Source organism: Rhipicephalus microplus, chromosome 8, assembly GCF_043290135.1.
Source record: "Rhipicephalus microplus isolate Deutch F79 chromosome 8, USDA_Rmic, whole genome shotgun sequence".
Classification (NCBI taxonomy): Eukaryota; Metazoa; Arthropoda; class Arachnida; order Ixodida; family Ixodidae; genus Rhipicephalus; species Rhipicephalus microplus.
In genome coordinates this window covers 98549855-98570071 of record NC_134707.1, presented here as the reverse complement: position 1 = coordinate 98570071, position 20217 = coordinate 98549855, and the positions used below count along the sequence as shown (strand labels likewise).

Sequence of the window (20217 nt, the reverse complement as noted above, 5' to 3'; positions counted from 1 at the left end):
AAGTGCACTCTTGGTGTTTCCTACAGCAGATACGGTTCCAATTTCTGTATTATATATAATCGGAAACCCATTTCATGAGTACATTCAGTCAAGTACTTAGAAATGAATTATAATGAAAAGCTAAATTGTAGCCCACACATAAAGTATATAACAGCAAAGGCATAACGCAGGCGTTAGGTTTATTACGCAGGTTAAGCAACAGAAAATACGGGCTGCGCAGACGCACTTTGTTAATGATATATAAAATGTATATGCGACCAATATTGGAATTTCGGTGTGCATTATTCTGGGGGGCCACTGGTTATAAAGTTAAACTACTAGTAATGTTAAAGCGAGAAGCCCTGTGAATATGCCTGGGGCTTCCCAGGTTCGTGGCAAATAATGTATTTACCAAGAATGGCGATTGCCAACACTCCTCTGTCGATTCCGCATTCTAACGGTTCAAACCTTCCGAAAGTTCTACAGTTTACCGGCGCGAAGATCAGAGTACGAATTTATCGGCGATCCTGACTCTTTCTTTGTTGCACATTGGCCTCAATTTCATACTCCTCAGGTGATTTTTGTTAAAAAGAAATTGGATTGCATAAATGTACACATTAGCACAGTAATTGAAACTAATTCCTCAACCCTCAACATTAGAATAGAGTACGATGAAATCTTCCCCCCACAAGCCAAGCTGCAATCTCTCTGATTTTTGACCACTACAATAAAAGATTACGTGGTACACGCAGAAACAAAAAATGTAATAGCTACACATGCTTCTCTCAACAATGAAATTGCAGACGTAGGAATTGCGTCTGATTTCCTCGGCTGGTCGTTTTCAGTAAGGCTTCCAGATTTCACTCCTATATTTGAAGCCGAGCTAGTAGATATTATTTTAGCTCTTCGAAAAATTCCTATGACCGAGACCAGTGCAATCATCCTAACAGACTCACTTTCGGTGTGTGCAGCTCTGACAACCTCCGAACAATCTCGTGCCCTTGCAGCGTTCCACACATTAGCACCGCCGCATTTAAAACTCCTCAAAGTAGTGTGGGTCCCAGGTCACTGCGGATTACAAATAAATTAATTGGCAGATGCTTTGGCATGAGCAGCACTTGATCGAGCAGTTTTTCAGTACTTCCCGAGTTAGAATACTTATCAGAGGTGAGATATAGGAAATTTGCTATTTTTACAGATAGTTTAGAAAAGATCGCACAATGGACAAGTTATCAGTACCTAAAATTTCCATAGAAAACCCAATAGAGTCCGTCAAAAAAAACTTGAAAAATATAATCTCCAGATGCCGGTGCCGCGTCCCCCCATTAAGTTTTTGTTTACACAGAGCTGGTCTGACACTTTCCCCCTTTTGTCCGTTCTGCAAAGAATCAGAAACTATTGAACATTATTTTGGCTCATGTGGGAACTATGCATTAATTACGAAACGACTTCGAGATATTTCATTTGCGAAGCATGGTTTATACTTAACCACAAAAAATGTTCTAAATTTTGGTGCCTCTGTTTTGGAAAATTGCCACAAAGATGCATTCGATGCGGTGTGTAATTTTATTCAAGACTATAAACGTTTTTCAACATAAAGCCCACGTTAATATGTACTCAGAAAAAACGGGTCGGAAAGTAATTTTCAAATCTAGATAAATCTGTGAAGAACCAAATTAATCTAGTTTGGCAAAACCAACTGTCTGGTCGACTCCCAAAATGAAGGTATAGCTATTAGTGTCTACTTTCTTGTTGATTTTTTCTCACTATCTTAATCTTTGGCTTTTTTAAATATACTGCCTTCACCCTACAACTACCCCCCATTTTTTTGTGTAAACAATAGTGCAGTTATCGTCCATATGAGACTATATGCGCTATACCAGTTCAAGTACGACGAACCAACTCGCCCAATCTTCAACACTCATGAGACTATATGTTCTCTTGGCCTATCCCCCCGAGTGGGTATGAGCCATGGATTTTAGGCTACAAACAAACAAACAAACAAAACATTAAGCATTTTAAAGACGATTCCTCGGGCGCAGTTTCGAGATGGTCTTTGTTAGGCGTGAATGAGGGTTACAGAAAGTATTCACCGTAGGTTCTGCCAAGACTATTCTTCAGATTGATAAGGCAACTGAATAAAATTATGATGAGGCAAAGACCGAACAACTTGTGTAATAAAAATATCTGGTATTCGACTTCAATCTTGAATGACGCAAATTCTGAACACATTTTTTTATATCTTGCAGAACAAAGAAGCTGAGATTAGGCATAGCTTACAGCAGTAAGTTCGACCTGAAGAATATGGTGAGTGATTTCGCCAATGCCGTCAAAGCAGATGTCATTGAATCAGAGTAAGTGTACGCACAAGCCTTTTTCATATGTTTTTCCACAGCACGCTTTGTCATCCGTACATCATTCCACCGGCCCACGTATTTCACCGCACTTATCATTCACTTCAAGTTGCCCAGCCATGAATTAAGACGACCATATTTTCTATGTCCTGCTTTGTACGGACAGTAGAATACTGGAATGACATTCCTCGTGATTTTGTCATCGCTGAGTGCCCAACATCGTTTTTTGATCAATTATGTGCCCATATTTCAAGATTTATTATTTTTTAAATTTGAACACACTGCAGGCTTTTCACGGCCAATGCAGTAGTGGAGAGAAGAAGATGCATACAAAGCATAGAAAGAAAACACACACCGGAAGAACAAGAAAGAAGATATAATGTCAAACAGCTCATAAGTCAAAATGGACACACTATATTAAGTTCCTGAATGATTGTATAGTGTTACAGCATACGATATTGTTGTTTAGTCTATTCCAATGGTGGATAGCTGACAGAAAAAGGCAATGTTTGTGAGCGTTAGCGCGACTGAAAGGTTGGTATATAGTTTTGAAATGTTTCAGTCGCGATGAGTGTTGGGGCTGGTCAAGCAGGTAACGAGATCGCGATACGCGGAATAGACCATGATATAATTGGTAAAAAAATTTTAGTCGCGCAATAATTCTGCGTTGCAAAAGAGGTTTTAAGTTTGCCCTTGCGAGCAAGCCTGCAGAACTGTATTGCCTCGAGAAGTCTGAATATACAAATCTGAATGCCGATTTTTTTATTCTTTATATTTTATTAATGAGGTGCTTTTGATGTGGACTCCAGATGAGATCGGCGTACACTAAACATGGTATAATTTGTGCTTTGTATGCATTCGGTTAAGGTGCGATGGTGCAGAGCGCGATTTCCTCCTCATGAAGAATATCTTCTTCTCCAATTTACGACATATGGCTAAAACATGTGGTTCCCAGTTGAGATTCGATGAGAAAGTAACGCCTAAGTATTTTACTTGGTCGCTTTTGTCGATAGTTGTGTTTCGTATAGTATGTGTAAAGTTAAGGCGGATGATCTTATTTGTCAATAAAATGAAGTGAGTTTAGTTTTGCTTGTGTCTAATTAAGATAAATAGTTGTGGTAATAAAAGTTTTTATATGTTAACCAATTCTTTATGTAATACCTCCTGGGGGGTCTTTAAGGAAGATAAAGTTATGGTATGTTAACTATTGGCAGTCAAAATGATGGCTACTTATTTCTCTCTCCGACTCACAATGTGGGGGCAGGTAAAAAATGCCTTTGCTTGATTTCAGTGATGTTGTAAATTTAATTTCTCTATAGTTTGTAGTTTACGAAAGCAAATATCATCTTTTAAATTCTTGTCAGTGAACAATACATTTTCCATTTCTCAGCGTGCATTCTTCTTTTCCTAGATTCGCGTACAAATAATAATTCAAATTTTTAGTTCCATTATTTTATGACCATTCGGAGAGGATGCTTTAAGCAAAAGGCTGCTGCAAACAGCTTGAGAGTGCCTGAAGGCCCTTCTGACAGGACTGTGACAACATAAAACAAAATAAAGTTTATACGCGTACATGGCTTGTAATTCTTAAAACTTATTAAACCTAGCTTTGTACACAACAGTACTCAATAGACAAAGTTATTGAAGAGTAAAAAAGAGCAAAACAATGCAACTTGATGTCTTAATGTAAACTAGAATAAATAGACTAAATATAACAAGAAAAAAAAAGACACGTTGGAAGCAATGAAGTGGTGGCTTCTTAATTTGTCTATATAATTTATGGGCCTTTAATTTCAGTGCAATTGTCTTGAAATCTAATCTTCCTATTTTTAATACAGCACAGCTAGATGTTGGTGTTGCAACTTCTGCTCTAGCTTCTCTTTTTAGCCTTACCGATATAGTTTCATCCCACCAACAGTGAGACATTAAGATTCGTCCGAGTCCTACGAAGCTACGTACCTCCCCAATGTGGCTTGCATGTAGACGTTGGAAAGCTTAATTCTTACAACGAGGTGTATGTTTGTTTTACATTGTTCTATGTGCATAGGCAATCAAGAAAAAAACTGGCATACCTCAGTGGTAAAACATTGGGCCCGTTTGCCGGGGACCAGGGTTGGAACGCCATTGCGTCATTTGTGTTTTTTTTACTTACCAAGTTTGTTTTTCCTATTTCGTTCAATAGGGACTACAGACACCGGCGGCAGCAGACTACTATGGCGCCGTAGGCTGCCCACGTGGTCATCTTATACCAGCCTTAACTCTAATAACAATAGTAATAGCACTCTTATCGTAAAAATATTGATAATAGCAGGAATTTTATTGCCAAAGGCACAATATAATTTTAAAGAGCACCACAAAAGAACACTCCTGCGATATAGATAATCCGGTGTTCTTCAAGGTGCCCCGATATCGCACAGTACAACTGCGCTCACTTCCACACGTCCGCCAAAGTCTGATCCCTGTGGCCAGAGGCTGAACCGCCATCTTCGCGTCCGCATCTGAGCACTGCAACCACTTCACCATCGAAGCAGACATGAAATAAAGTTATAAGTGAACTAACGTCAAGTAACTTTTCACGCGGGGCTTGGCCTCTGAACAGAGGTATTCGGTCAATAACGGTGTATGAAATAATATGTTTATATACTTAACATAGGCATGCTAATTCATGTGAACCACCCATGTGGCGAGTTGAGTCGATGATTTGGCTTCCGAACTGAGGTATTCGATCGTGACTCAAGAACAGAACTCTGGTATTTCATCGAAGATAGTTTTTGGAATAAAGATGTTCATATGCGGATTATAAGCACCTAAATGTATTTGCAACACATGTGCAGTGACATCTGCCCATGTCTGGTCACTGAATGGCTGGCACTCAATGAGGCTTCCGAAACAGAGCTGTGGTTCCGTAGCAGTGGCGAAAGGCGCTTCAGTGAATTTCTTGTGCTCCAGAGTGGGTACGCGTACATGCACCGGGAAGCAGAACTTTGGCCCGCAGTCTCAATCTGGCACTGGGTCCGGGCGATCGTGCAATTTCAACTCAACTGGCCACATATCAAGCTGGGTGCAAAGTTATTACTGTTACAGTGGAGTTTTCTGTTCAGCCTTCAATAGGCAAAACAATAGGCAACGTCGAGGTGATGAAAACTAAAGCAGACTTACAAGTGACATGTCGTACAGTCACAGATAGCGTGGCAGCGGTACCGCTCTTATGAAGGAGGACATACTTCGTCGCATTACGCTAAATCATCTCACGCAGCAATCGCTTTTTTTTCATTGGTCAAGAGAGCTAAGAGTATTTTACAAGTCCCTTATTTTGGGACCTATAATTTTACGAGAAGCATTGAACTGCTTGGAAGTGTAGCAGTAGATTCGGTGTTTTTTTCTGTCCAAATCAAAAGTTTAACCAAAAGAATGAACTTCCTATCCCAATTTAGCAGCGCATAACAATTGAGCTGAGACATAGGTGAAGAAACGACGCTAAAAAAAGTGCTGACTCGCAAATGAACGATTTATTTAACGTAAACATTCATATAAGCAACCTGCAAGTTAACGTGCCAAGGACTGCTTCAGCGTCTTGTCTAAGTTGTAAGGATAAAATAATTGAAAACGTCTGCCCCTGAAAATCAAACACTTTATCATACAAATTTACTAAATCTCGGCTTACACAGTTTTCTTTTTTAAACAATTTGAGTGGCTTTTACCACTTCTATGTACATCCTTCATGACCTCACCGGCATATTATCTGGTGTTTGTGAAAACATGACTGTGTGTACATGATTTAGAGTGCACAGTTAGATTAGAATCGTCCACGTTCTTCAAAAAAGCGCTGCGCTTCTTCAGCCTATTGTTAACGAAGCATGTCGGATGTCTGACACATACTCTACCACACGAGAGTGCTATTCTGTAGACCACGACACATCCACACAGCTGGGCCTTTTTCTCAATCTTGATTTCGCATTCTTTCTTTCTTTAAGAGTCCTAGCCAGTAATCGGCCTAGCAAGTGAAATCTTGCGAGTGGACTGGCATAATTGGTGTGCGAGATGTACTCATTTTTTGGTTTGATTTATTGCTTTTCTTCTTGTTAGGGCAGTTGCGATGCACTTTGTCTGCTGCGAATTTCTTCTGGTTGTTTCCGCCATCACATCTAGTGATGTAGCCACGCAGCGTTCAAGCACGAGCTTCGCAAAGGGAAGTGCATTCGCTTGCTAGGTGATGTGGTGGTGGCTCCTCAATCATCACATGTGCACTAGAAAGTGATCATCATGTTGGCGGATCGTTGCAGTGATTTTAGGTTAATGTGATTACTTCTTTATTACATCGCTTCAATATTGAATTGGATCCACCTACCTTGTGTAACATGAAGCTTTAGGCACAAGAGGCCCACCATAATGTTTTAGACCTTGTTTGTTATGTTTAGCGCGGGGTTTGAGCACTGCTAGTCTTGTTGTCGCATATGTTGAGCGTCTTACAGTCCCACCACTTGAGATGACGGAAGGACGACACACCACGTCGTGTTCCTGCTCCGCAAGTATAATGTATGCACTTGCAGAACCTGGTGTTTCTATAAAGGCGAGCAGTCTCCGCAGCAAATTCTGTTCAGTATGCTGCTCTCGAAAAAAACTGCGAAACTTAATGGAGGATTAGGTGGTAGATTGCACACAACACCTCAGCCTACAGGAAGGCAGTTGAGGTACTTTTCAGTGGGTTATATTTACTTATTGCACAATGTAACAACTATGACCGAAACGAAAACGGTGGTATTATTGCAGAAAGCACGGGCAACGAGTAATCATGAATGCATGTTCTTTGTTATGTGTGTCGTATGTGCAGGCGGTGAAGGAGAACCATCACACGCAGCGTACTTCAGCGTGCGACCACAAAGATCTGGAAAAAGTCATTCGTGAACGTTCTTTCTTGAAGCAAGTGAATTCCACCAGGATGGCTCGCATGCATACATTGTGCGTCGACGAGCCAACTTCAATCGACAGGAATTCTCTATAACTTGGTCTAGTTATCACTTCAGATAAAACACCAGAAATAAAATTCAATACTTCGTGATGTACCATTGGTTAACATAAACTAAAATGTGGTATAAACACCTTTTTGATGTGCTGGTATTAATGGAATAAAGAAAGTCAGCGCTACATTTCACGTGACTTCTGTAGCACTATAAAATGACACTCCTGTCCGTACTGTTTTTAACAATAATGAGTTCATATACATCCACTCGTGCCCCGTCTCTAACCCTGCCATTGTTAGTGCCATAAACTTAAAATTAGGTATGCCTTCTACTGCATAAATTTATCATCCAAGCGGTACCTTGTGATTATTAGGCTGTATTTCTGCCGCTCTGTTATCAAAGCATGAGCAGCTCTGTATGTGTAAGTCAGCGCTCTGGATGTGTGCTCCTTCGACTAGTGTCTCATTTTTTGCACTGTTTCGTGTTTTCTATCTTCGTTCTGCTCCATTTGAAAAAAGGTATGTCCTTAACCACTTCAGTGATGTCACGCCAACGAAACCAAAAGTCAGGACACACTCATCTTGTGGTGCTCGAATTGCGAAATTACGGTGAACCTAAGCAGCTCCGCTGTTAAAATTCTTAGATAATAAAAAACTATCCGTAAGCATACAAAAAGTAATGAACTGTTCCAAAAACGAAGAACAAAAGCCCAGCGTTCCACATTTAGAATTGGAACTGCAAGGGCATGAACCGGGAACTGAAAGCTTCTTGCATCTTTACGCATACATTTGATGGGCTGTTCCGCATAATAGGGTCAAGAAGATAAACAATCAGCTGCATGACCCTATGTCAGTGTCTGCAATTGCCATTCCTATATTTGGCTCTCGCTGCTGTGATCATGAAATGTACCTTTGCACTAACTCATATAGGCACCTCCCGTTAAGGCTTGCAGGCCTTCTGGCAACCCTTTAGAGCCTAATCAGAATTCTCAGCCATGACCCTCAATTTCGATGCATCAATTTGCAAGGCTGTCTTGCCAACCCAACTACCATGAGCTCTGTGAAAGCTTCATATCAGGCATGAGATTGGAACTACTTCTATAGACACTTGTGTCAGTTTTATTTTAATTGCGAGTCATTCGTATGGGAGGTACACCGAAAATGGTTAATTTATTCTTCACACTATCCTTACAACACTGAGCTTTTCAGAAAAGATGTGTTCATGCCAAAGAAAAAGTAGTGAAAGAATGTTTACTGCCTCATTCAGTAAGATGGTTCCCGGAGAATAGCAAGGATGCGTTCGTCGGTTGATTAATTTCGCTGAAGCACTGGCTGCTTAGATACGCCATCTTTGCACATTTGATGCGCCTCAAGAAAGACTTCTGACGAATAATACTCGCGCAGCCATTCCGGTATTGGGGAGATGCCCACAAGTTGCCATGACTGTCCTTAATGGCCTGCATCAGAAATAATGAAAACAAAAGTCTTTGTCAGAGTTATCTCTCGCTTCGCATTCAATACTTGTAAAATGACAGAAAAAGAGTGGCTTTAAGACAGTGTTTACTTCAATGATTGAGTTTGGCAGTAGCAGTTCGTAGTCTGCTTTTATGTGACCTCATACGAACAATTGAGAACATAAAATTGCAGAACATCATTTTCTATTCGAGTCGAGCCATGTCTAATGAAAAGCACGTACTTCATCGTTAAATAAAAAGTTATCTGCGTGAAATTGTATCTGCACTTGAATCATTGCACTGTGTACTGTCGCTTATGATAACTTGCTTATGATAAAAGCTCCATAATACTTGAAGAGTTGTCCAACGCTCCTCTTTTCCCGGGTCACTGGTGAATTACAATTTTTTTTCGCTCAACAGAAATAGAACCATAAAAGAAGTGACCTGGTTTTTCAAGTCAAAGATAAATGCACTGAGAATATTTAGTGATAGAGTTACACACAAAAAAAGTTCTTCACTAAGACAAACGCAAATGGAGGCATTAGAAATTATTTTGTTAATCTACGCAATTAAGGGCCTTCCGAAACTCCTCAACAAATTTGACGCATTTATGCGCAGTCCATCGTATGGCACGCTTGAAATGTTTTGATAATAAAACTACGAGACGCTGCTTAGAATATCCACTAACCTTGATGTACGGCCATTTAAGTTGAAATTGCAGAACTGCCCAAATCCAGTTCCAGGATGTGATGGCGGGCCACAACTGTTGGTCGATGTGAATATACGAGTAGCCACTCTGCAGCACCAAGAATTCACTGAAATGCATTTCGCCGCTGCTGCGAAACGACAGCTCAGTTTCAGGAGCCTCACTGACAGCGAGCCAATCCGCCAAGAAACCTGCAGTTATGTCGCTGCAAAAGTGATCTCCTTGAAAGTTACACAAAATATCAACACTTATTCATTTATGTGAAACATGGAAACCTGGACGTAGAGCTCAGACAATGTGGCATACGTTGAAACAAATCAAACGCATCTTTATACAATACACACATTAGAGACCTTTCACATTTCTTGCTGTCATATAACACTGAGACCAGCTCCACGAGTTGTATTACCCTACGAAAATTGTTTGAAGAACACTATGTGACATTTTTTGCAATGCCTGAAACCATGAGCAGCCATAGTCATCTTAAGAGTCCTGCCTTACTCGCATCTTGGCCGGAATAAGAAAGAGGAAGTGATATAAAGGTCCAGTATAACAAAATACAGAAGTGGTTTCGCATTACCCTACGAAACCTAATTGAAGAACACTATGTGACATTTTTCGCAATGTCTGAAACCATGAGCAGCCATAGTCATCTTAAGAGTCCTGCCTAACTCGCATCTTGGCTGGAATAAGAAAGAGGAAGTGATATAGAGGTCCAGTATATCGAAATACAGAAGTGGTTTCGTAGACAGAAGCTCAAAGCCAGAGGTTAACATGAAGTGTCACCGGGACTCACTTGAATTCTACTCCAAGTACAAGCAAAATTCAGAAAGATTTTAAAGGCCTAGCATGCAAGTCGTTTTTTTTTCGCCACACAAGATATTATTCTGTACACACAGGTTTGATATGTAAGCCTGTGTGTATGTCTGTTTCGTTTTATTTTCATGTGTTTTTTGTAATGAGTGCCACGTTAAACAAGCTAGTCGGAACCTACCAAGTATGTATCCTAGCAAAAGAAAATATATATACGTGTAATACCTGTATTTATATGACCGTTTCGGTGTCTCCTTTCAAAGCTGGCCTGCACAATCTTTGTGAGCATTCTAATGAAACAGCCACGAGCCCGTAAGGCTGTCGGTCCAAATATTCTTTGTATTATTATTATTTTCCTAAAAAAGGAAGTTCCCTTGATTGATGAAAAAAAAGAACGCCGTGGTTGAGAATAGAGATAATCAAATTTAGTCACCGCAACAATGCGCCATTCACGGGTACACTAAGTTGCATTCTTCATTCGACTAACTTCAAAGTTCGGCTGCAAGTCGTTGCAGTTTGGTCAGTCTCCCTTTAGATATTTCGAGTTGAATACTGCAGTTTCTTACGTTTAGTATCTAGCCCATACAAGGAACGCCTCGTTAACGACTGTCCTAAATATTTAAAACCATTCCCACTTCAGACAGATTTAATACTTTTGGCCACCCCCAACAGCTTTTGTTAGTAAACTTACCACAGTATTGCCATTCATATCCATTTGTCCCACAAAAAATAACTATTCTTGTCATTTTAATGGGTACGGCCGTAAGACGGACATCTCGAGTTATTTTTGATGACCTTCTTTAAGCCACAACTAAGATTTAAATGCCGAGGTCGCTGGATAACTTTTAAAACCGTGATGTGAAACCTTAGAAGGCCATGCATGGCCAACCAATGTATCGCCACATCTCAGTGGTCTCTCCACATTTGATCACCGCATTGTAAACGTGACAGACCACTATGTGTGACTGTTGGGGCCAGCTGTATACTGCATGCAGCACTGAGAAAGCCTGATCGAAGCAAAGCAATATTTTGTGGCCTCTGTAAAATATTGCGTGTACGTAATAATTTCTAAACATCTTGAAATAAATCTGATGGCTGCCAGGAAATTGTAGCCGTAATAACTATTTGAAAAGGTAAAGTAATGCTGGAGATATAGCGATTGATTTATCTGACGCATGCCCCATCTACTGTTTCATTCAGAAGAAGGTGCCAGTGCCATTCGTAGCGCCCCATCCAGTACATTGCGTCAGCTCGCTTCAATGATGTGTGCTTTGCTTTTGGCTGTGTATATAAATGTTTTGTATTCTGCTTCATGCCCTGTGCGTCAGGGCATGAAGACGCACAGGGCATGTTTTTCGTCCCTGGTCTATGCACTCACACAAGATCTTTGGATTGGTACTGTCGTCTTCTTCACTACGTATCCTTAGTCGTATGCCTACTGGCTTGGAAGTGTGCACGCAAACGCCCTCAGAGCGCAGCTTGTTCTCGATTGCTCACGTTCGTCAGCAGCAGGCGTGACAACATGCCTTAGAAGTGAGCGCCCTGAGCACAGATTTAACGTACTATAAGACAAAAAGGTTTAATTCCTTATATGAACACATGAAATCCGCAACTTGGGAATGGGCGGCTGTCACTGACCGTGGGAAACAGATCTGCGTGGTCCCCGCAATACAAAAATAACCTAGTTCGGTGCTGTAGGGGCTAAGATTGGTTAATTCTACCTTTGCCAGGACTATACTCTCTTAGAATGTACTGTAGTGGGTGTAGTATGGTTCTGCGTCTTGCCTTGTACTTCAGTCAGAAGTTATGTGAACAAGTGGTGGGAGAGAGAAGAAATATTCACGATATGATGTCATTTGCGTGAACGAGTCCAACAAACGCTCATGTTTCACCTCCTCTCTCAAGTTTCCTTTTCATTTTTTTAATTATACGCGAAACTTCCTGCATTTCCTTCAGTACTGGCGGGCATGCATGAAGCTGTGGAAAGAAAGAGTGTTCTCATAACAAACACGTCTCTCACAAAGCCTAAATAAACATCTCAACACCTTCTAATCAAGGATTTCCTTACATAGTCCACATATATACATCGTCGTACGAAATGCTGCGGAGGGTGCCCTTTAGACAGTTGAGATTGGTTTTGGGCAGCCCTTGAACTACACAATGACTTCGCTTATGTCATACTTCTATCCAAAGAAAAATAACTTAAAGAGAACGCCTCCAAGTTTATGGTATGACTGATTTGTACGAAATTTACATATACGCTTTTTGATAATAAGTTGGGCAGACGTGTTGTGCCTCAGAGAACCGAATAAAATCACGTGTCAATAAAAAGTTGAAACGTGTCTACACGCAGGTGGATGAGCGTTTACGGTGCCTTCTTTCGTCACAAGCGCGAGAAATGAATGCTACAGCAACAAATTGCAAAGTCACGCGAAGAACGAAGCGAGCATCTTGAAACTTGCAGCACGCGCCTTATGCAGAAAACGCGCACGAAATGAACACACACAAGACGAGCACGCACAAACTGTCACAGCTGAAACTTGAAGCATGCCGCTCAAACACAAAAACTTCACAAAGCGAACACAAGTATACACATGGACCGACGAGAAGGACTTCCACACTTCTTTTTTAGTGCGTGAACAGCGCGTTCTTTTCCTAAACGTGGCCGCGGAAGCGAGCGAAGGGACCTTCTTGCTCCCTTTAGCTTGAAAGCAAGCTTGAGGTGGAAGCGCAAGATGTACAACGCTCTTGAATTCTGATGTAAGCGCGCGGGCGAGTGGGAGACCACCGTTTGAAACTGTCAGCTGACCAAAGGGAGCTGCGTTGCTGGCACTAGCCCATCCTTAGGTAACTGACGTTGGCCGTTAGGGGCACGCAGTCCACGTGTGTCCCTGCACTAGTCCGCCCGCTCACGTGGGCAAGGAGACGCGGGCATTACGTTCCAATTTCACTGAATCCATTCTAATATTGCGTTTTTCTTTCTCCGCTTGGCATTGCATTCTGACGCTGTGATCACAATGAAAAACCAGACTGCACGGTGCCAATAAAAGCTTTGAGCTCGTCATAGGGCGGCGCGCACGCATCTCAACGCGTAGGATTGCGTGGGGGCTTTTACCTTTAGAGGACACGCGTGCCTAACCTGCAACCCTTGCGCCATCTCGCTACTTATGACAAAAACCCGCTAAAATTTCAGAGCTCTCAGGACAGCCAACGGTGTCTGCTGTATATAAACGACTTTCTGTTGAATAGACGAGCGACGTGCGTGCTGTAGTCCAGTAGCCTGCGCCGCGTGCTGAGAAGCGAGAAGTCACTGGTTCGACGCCACGCTAAACAACTTTTTTGTCGCGTTTGTAGGGGCGAAGCTCTTGTTCGTATACAATTTACGATGGCATATCCATGCCGGAAATACGACAGCAGAGCAGTGCTGGACGCCGGCATGAAAATCTTTCATATTAAAAACAATGCATGATTGCTAAGAAGTGGTCACTCTGAACAAAAGGAAGGGCAGAAAAATGTCCTTTGACCTTCGGGCTGCTGCTGCATTGCCTGCTAGTCAGCAAGAGCGAGGTAATAAGCCACGTCATGTCGACACCTGTGCGCGCAAAGTGAAAAAAATAAAGCTAAAATATGCGTTAGTTGTGCAATGTTCTTTCATTGGCATTCATATGAGTCATTTCATCCTGTTGAACGAAGCTCTTGAATGTTCTTTCATCTTCCCTCTTGCTATTTTGTTTTGCACATGTTATCATAGTGCTTACCTGTGCACAGTATTGTCGCTGTCAGCACAGTTTCTGACGAGGTAAAAGTGCTGGTATTGCTTCAAGTATCGCTTGGTCCTCCACGCAAACATGCTATCTTTTCGCCTTGAATCAATACTAGGTCGTTCAGACTCCAGCCTTGAATAGAACAGCTGTTGTTGACCAGCAAGCTAGCGTCCAAATGAGTAACTGTAAGTAGAATCTTTATATAATTCACATTTTATGAACTATTTCTAGATTCACTCACATTTAAACAGCCAAATCGATTGTACTCTGTACAAGAATAACACTTCTAGTATTTGGCATACTTTTTTAAATTGGGTTTATTGCCCTGTGTATATGAAGTGGAAAATTCACAAGGAAAAACTTAGTAGGTTTTGAACTTCACAATTGTTTAATGTATTATTATAATGTCGGCAATAAGAAGAGTCAAGCAGGGGACCCTGGCAAGAACTTCATTTTGGTGAATACGGAAAACTCAATGGACGTATTTTTTGTATCATTTTCTGAAGTGACTTTTCACAAAGCCACAACTGCTCACTTCCTGCTTGTGTACGAGACAGTGCATTTCGAGAACACTCGAATGCTCTTCCCTGTACACCATCTGGAACCTTTCGCTCATCTTACGGCACTTGCGCAAATACTAGGATTGACACAGAATGTTGTGCACTATACTGTATTCGCCTTTCAAGTTGAATGGGTAATCAAAAATTTAGCATTTTTTAAAACAAAATAAGTGTAACCAGGTTTATTCACCAAACTGCATGCAAAAATGGACAGGTGCCCCAGTTGATGTGTAGTAATACTCAAGACTGCGGAAGAATATTTTCAACACCAAAAAATAAGAAATAAAGTCACAAGATGATGCGCAACTAGCAAAATACGTTGACCAACATTGCGAAATAAGCGAAAGCTGACTTAAACTTCAGTTGCTCTTAGCGCGTCGTTCTGTAACGTTCGGTTTAGGGGCGAAGCTAATTAAGCCGTGGCTCTGTACATGCTTGTCTCTCTTGCTACGCGAACGTCTAGTTCTATGACTCCCTCAGCTGGTGCGGATGAACGAACAGACAGACAGACAGACAGACAGACAGACAGACAGACAGACAGACAGACAGACAGACAGACAGACAGACAGACAGACCTTCGCCCCACTCATGATCATTCACTCGGTGGATATGCTGTTTTTTGTGTGTTGTAAATTTCAACCCCTATACGAGCGTGGTCAAGGTTCATTAAACCTCAAGGTATACGAAGTTTTATAATATAATGTGACGAGAGTTCAGACACTATTTAGAGGAGTGCTTTTTTTAAGCCGGTGCTTGCATAATTTCAAATCGACTTTGTAGCCGTAGTGCCAACCACAATTCCTAATGTGGAGCTTTGCCTTGAGCTATAACGTAAATAATTGAAAAGGAATAACATAAGCTTGCAGATGGCACTGGCTGGCATAGAAATATTGGTTGCGAGAGTCATTAATAAGTACTCACAAGGCCGAATTTCAATAGTGAAGGAAGTATAGCAAATAAGTGTACTAGTTATGCAAAATATAAATATTGTTACTTGTAGTCCTGTGATAATACCATGCGTAATATTGGTATTACTAAATGTAGTCCTGTGATAGTGTCGAACTCTTCTGAAGCATATTTCCAGAGATCTTGTTGTTAGTTTTCCTATAGCTGTGAGAAAATGAATCTAAAAATGTACGAAGTACTCCGAAATGACAGTGGAGTTACGGTTTTAATATTTCTACTTTGTCGGCGAATCCGCAATTTATAAGAGCAACTTTGGTATATTTTTGAATCTTTGGACAAAAGTGTCTTATGCAAAACTTAAGAAACAATGTGCAATCTGTGTCAAAACAATTGAAGTTGTAAAACCTTCAGCTTAATTTCAATCCTCATGATTCACAATGAGCGCCTCTCCGGCCCGTTGACAAAGAACCTGCTTGCAACTCGATCGATGCACGCACTCATAAAGTCATCGCAATATCCGTGGAAATAGAACTCAACGCCCAACACTAGTTTTCAATATTTCAGCCTACTCGAAATTTAAGACTAATCGAATGAAAGGGGCACAAGAGTCAACACTCCTGAAAAAGGAAGTGGGGTCCTTTAGTGTTGCGCTCAAGTGTTTGCGGATGCAATGAGTTCAGCAGACGACGACGGAAGTCAGTCATTTTTTTTTTAACTTGCCACGAAGGCTTTTTCATATTTCAGCTTGTTGAATTAATTACAACTATTTTTTGAAGTGTGTGCGGGATCAGGCGCATCTTAACCAAACACCGCTCTTGATTTATGGGGGCCGTTCCCCAATGACCTTCCGCGACATCGGATAACAGAAATGGGACGTACGAGAACAAGCGCGCGCCCACTAACAAGCGCAAGAACCAGCTTGCTTTTCGTAAGAAGGTGCCTAAAAGAACCTGAACTATGCGCTTCTCTTGTAGACATTACGCGGCGCGCACGACTGCAATACTGGCCTGAGCAGTTCACAGTCATGTCTGCTTTCCAAATGATGTGTTGTTTGTACAAGGCTGAGGAGTAAATCTTCACCCCTTTGAAGGTATTAGAGCGAAACATCTATAAAGTTTATAGCGCAAAAGGTCTTATCTGGCACGTTTGCATTGACAAGATGAAGATTTAAAAAGATATATCAGCCTTCAATCACAAGTGTTGCATACTAATTTATAGTTATCAGAGAATCAGGGTATATAGCAGCACGCGCACAGCTTTCAGATCGGGAGCTACAAAAACTGTGCCCAACATGTGGCTTTACAAAAGATCTGTGTTCAACCAAAATTTTAACATTTGCAACGCATTGAGGAACGTCAAGTTGGCGTCCCAAAGATTTTGCCATATGTGCCGTAATGATGACGTCATGGTGTGTCACCATGAGTTGATTATTGTTTTAACACTAAAGTATGTCATGCCGCGGTTCACCACGGACATGCTGACGTATTTCCCCTTATGAATAAGACGTTTCAAGATATTACTATCAGACTTCAAAGAATAAAACGAGCCAAACAATTTCCGCCCTTAGGCGTCAAAGCAGTGACCTCTCACTCCGCAGCGACTGGCGCTATCCATTATACCACGAAGCGTACGTCGCCAAGATAGCTAAGAGCAAGCTATTCATATACACCATATGCCGTTTGGTGGCCCTCCGAGCTCCGAAACCTGATTGCGTTTTCGTCATCAGTAGGGACATGGCTCGCAGAATTTCCATTGGGTGCCCTCTATACGTCGTACCCTTCCCCGTTTCCATGAACGACGGCCTTCGGGGGGCATGACCTCTCCTGCACGCACGCTCCTCAGGCTTGTGATTGAGGAGAGCACCAAGGACACTTTCTTGCTGCCGCGGCTGCGTTTACGAAAGGAGCACGCTGCTCGCACATGAAGAAGTACTCATTTTTCAACACACAAAGTGCTCTCTTCTAACAGAAGGAAAGGCGCACCAATAAGAGCGCACAAGTATGCACACGACAAGCTCAAACAACTGTCACACTGTTGAGCTCTGAGAGTGTCAGTTGGTGCTCGTTTCATGTATAATGAATTCCTAAGCGCTTTCTGCTTGAGGTACGAGCTGGAACTTTCCAATAGCTTGCTGCTCTTCGCGTTACTTTCTACTTTGTTGCTGTAACATGCATGCCTTCACCCTTGTGGCGAAACGATGCTAATGGTAAATTAATACCCATCTTCAGACATTTTGCGTACTTACTCTGATTCAATGGCTCCCGCTTGAACGGCCTTTACTAAGTCCAGCACCATATTCTTCAATCCGACCTTGGTGTTATACGCTACGCAGAGCCTAAGTTTTGCTGCTCTAGAAAGACAGAGAGTGGTATATAAGAGATGGAGAAATTTCACATGCCCTTAAACACCACACTGCAAACCACATGGCCTTCTCGAAAGAACACATTGGTGCAACCTCCTTACGGGCTTTCGTCATCGCTGCCGATTTCAGTCTGTGCTATTTTCTCTCGCATCTCAATGGGAAGTAGATCAAGGTTACCCACTGCAGTGACCTTCAAGCGTATTTTTCTGAAGATGTTCCTGCAAGACAGTATACGCTCAAAATTGGTAAATTGAGAAAACATATATTTTTGCTACAGTTGCTGCTTTAATCACACGTTATATGTCTCTCAAATAATAACGAGCACAGATTGGTGAGTAGGGCTCGACAAAAAGAGATTTTCTATCCCATCCTCACCACACAAATATGAAAGGCACGGTGCATGAGCCATACTTTTACATGAATAGGAAATGCGCTGAAGTTAAACTGGGGTTCTTCCACTGCTGGCCATAGGTGCTTTGTGATTAGCGCACCATCAGGACCCCGGTGTTGCACTTTATTATGACAACAGTTTCAACAAGATTGGCTTCTTAATCGCCCTAATAATTGTGTGAGCATTCCCATAGACTTCGCACGTGGCAAGGCAGCCACACCAAACGATCAAGATGAGAAGATAGACACAAATTGTCGTACACACCAAGAGATTTTTTTGTTATTGAAATGTGCACAATCCTGAAAACGCAAGATTAGCGTTCAGTCAGCTACGTCTTTACTGATAACTTGGCGCAGCCGACATCAAGCACCTATCAGGAACAGTGATCTGCGAAGGAGAAATTCGAGACATCAAGTAAAAGCTGCAGGCATTTCTTCATGGCCTGGCCTGAACATCGGCACCACTCAAGACAAAGATCAACGGCCAGTAGGGGGACACTAAGGACCCACAGATCAATCAATCAATCAATCAATTTATTCAGCTTCTTTGGATACAATGTAACATCTTTAGTAGTAAGTAATACATTCGGAGGTCCCATAGTTTCAGGAACTGACGGGGGGACCTCCTAATACTAGAACATGTGTAAGTTGAATAACGTGGGCAGCATGAAAAAAGCGTGCTCTGATAGCAAAAAAAAAAAAAAATACATGTATAAAATTTACAGGAAAGCTAAAGGAGCTACATAAGAAGAGTAAAAGCAAGAAATGAACAAAAAAAAAAAAAGACAAAAAGCAACAAAAAAACTGGCATGGTATTTAAGTCTATGACTGTAATATACGCTGGAAAATAAAAACACAGTTATAAGGGAAATCTTCATGACACAGGCGTCATGAATTCATCAAAACAAAGTGAACATAGTAAGTTTTAACACAATAGCAGCATATAAAATAGTGAATACCAAACGCTATAATAATTACGGCTACAAAACAAAAGCAAGATTAATTCATATCGGTAATAATAGCAAATATTCAGCAAATGATAGCAAAATATTCAGCAAATGATAGCAAAATATTCAGCGGTAATGGTAGCAAATCAAGCATGCGCGAAAAAAAAAAAAAAAAAATGGCAGATCCCTGAGTTAGTGTGCCTGCCCACATAATTTGCCGAGACAGTATTTTTTGTGAAGGCTTTGAAATGTATGTACAGAGGATGCTGATTTAATTTCGTATGGTAACGAATTCCAAATGGATATGCCTGAAAAAAGGGCTGTTAGTTTCGCGTAATTTGTTCGAGCGGCGGGAAGAAGTAGATTGTCGTTTGAAGAGAACCTCGTAATGTTAGTGTTGACAAAAAATTCATTTGAGTAAGCCGGAATGGAGGTGCCACATCTCTTTAGCCGAAAAATAAATAGAGATAGTTTTTGTTTAAGTAGTTCTGAGAGTGGCAAAATATTTAGATTTTGGTATAGCGGTTTAGAGGGGGTAAAAACATTACTGAAGGTCATTAGTCGTATAGCTTGGTTTTGCAGGCGTTGAAGGGAATCGAGGTGACAAAAGTAAGTATTAGCCCAAGATGATACACAGTAAGACAGATGGCTATGAATGAAAGAGTGATAAAGTGAACGAATAATGGGCCTTTCGAAATAATTACGTGATTTAATGATTACGTGTATGCCAAAAGAAACTTTATGCATTAGTGAATGAACATGAATATTATATTTTAGGTGCTCATCTAATGTCACACCCAGAAACCTGGCGCTGTTAGTAACGGGTATTTCATTGTCCCCCATCGTGAGCACCACGGGTGGCACTTTTGATAATGGAGAATGAAATATTACAAATGTAGTTTTAGTGGGGTTAATGTGCAGGCAGTTACGACTGCACCAATCACTTACATTTTTTAAGTCAACATTTAGATTTTGTAACAGTACGGCGATGCTTTTATGAGATGAATATATGGTTGTATCGT

At 41.3% G+C, this 20217-nt stretch overlaps 2 protein-coding genes across 6 annotated transcripts in view; one reads left to right on the top strand and one right to left on the bottom strand.

Moving 5' to 3' along the window:
• The window catches only part of LOC119165111 (dehydrodolichyl diphosphate synthase complex subunit DHDDS-like), a 44263-nt gene extending 35663 nt beyond the window's left edge, over positions 1-8600 (top strand). For 2 of the 3 annotated variants that reach the window (XM_075872411.1, XM_075872410.1), the window contains exons 4-5: positions 2229-2333; positions 5168-8600. In XM_075872411.1, coding sequence (XP_075728526.1) covers positions 2229-2333; positions 5168-5444 — 382 coding nt within the window. In that variant the 3' untranslated portion in view covers positions 5445-8600. The remainder of the gene's footprint in view (positions 1-2228; positions 2334-5167) is intronic. The other variant, XM_075872412.1, reaches the window with a different exon arrangement.
• The window catches only part of LOC119163903 (dehydrodolichyl diphosphate synthase complex subunit DHDDS-like), a 31588-nt gene continuing 19898 nt past the window's right edge, over positions 8528-20217 (bottom strand). For 2 of the 3 annotated variants that reach the window (XM_075872407.1, XM_075872408.1), the window contains 4 exons: positions 17960-18076; positions 17742-17846; positions 9436-9658; positions 8528-8750 (listed from right to left, as the gene is read on the bottom strand). In XM_075872407.1, coding sequence (XP_075728522.1) covers positions 8553-8750; positions 9436-9658; positions 17742-17846; positions 17960-18076 — 643 coding nt within the window. In that variant the 3' untranslated portion in view covers positions 8528-8552. The remainder of the gene's footprint in view (positions 8751-9435; positions 9659-17741; positions 17847-17959; positions 18077-20217) is intronic. The other variant, XM_075872409.1, reaches the window with a different exon arrangement.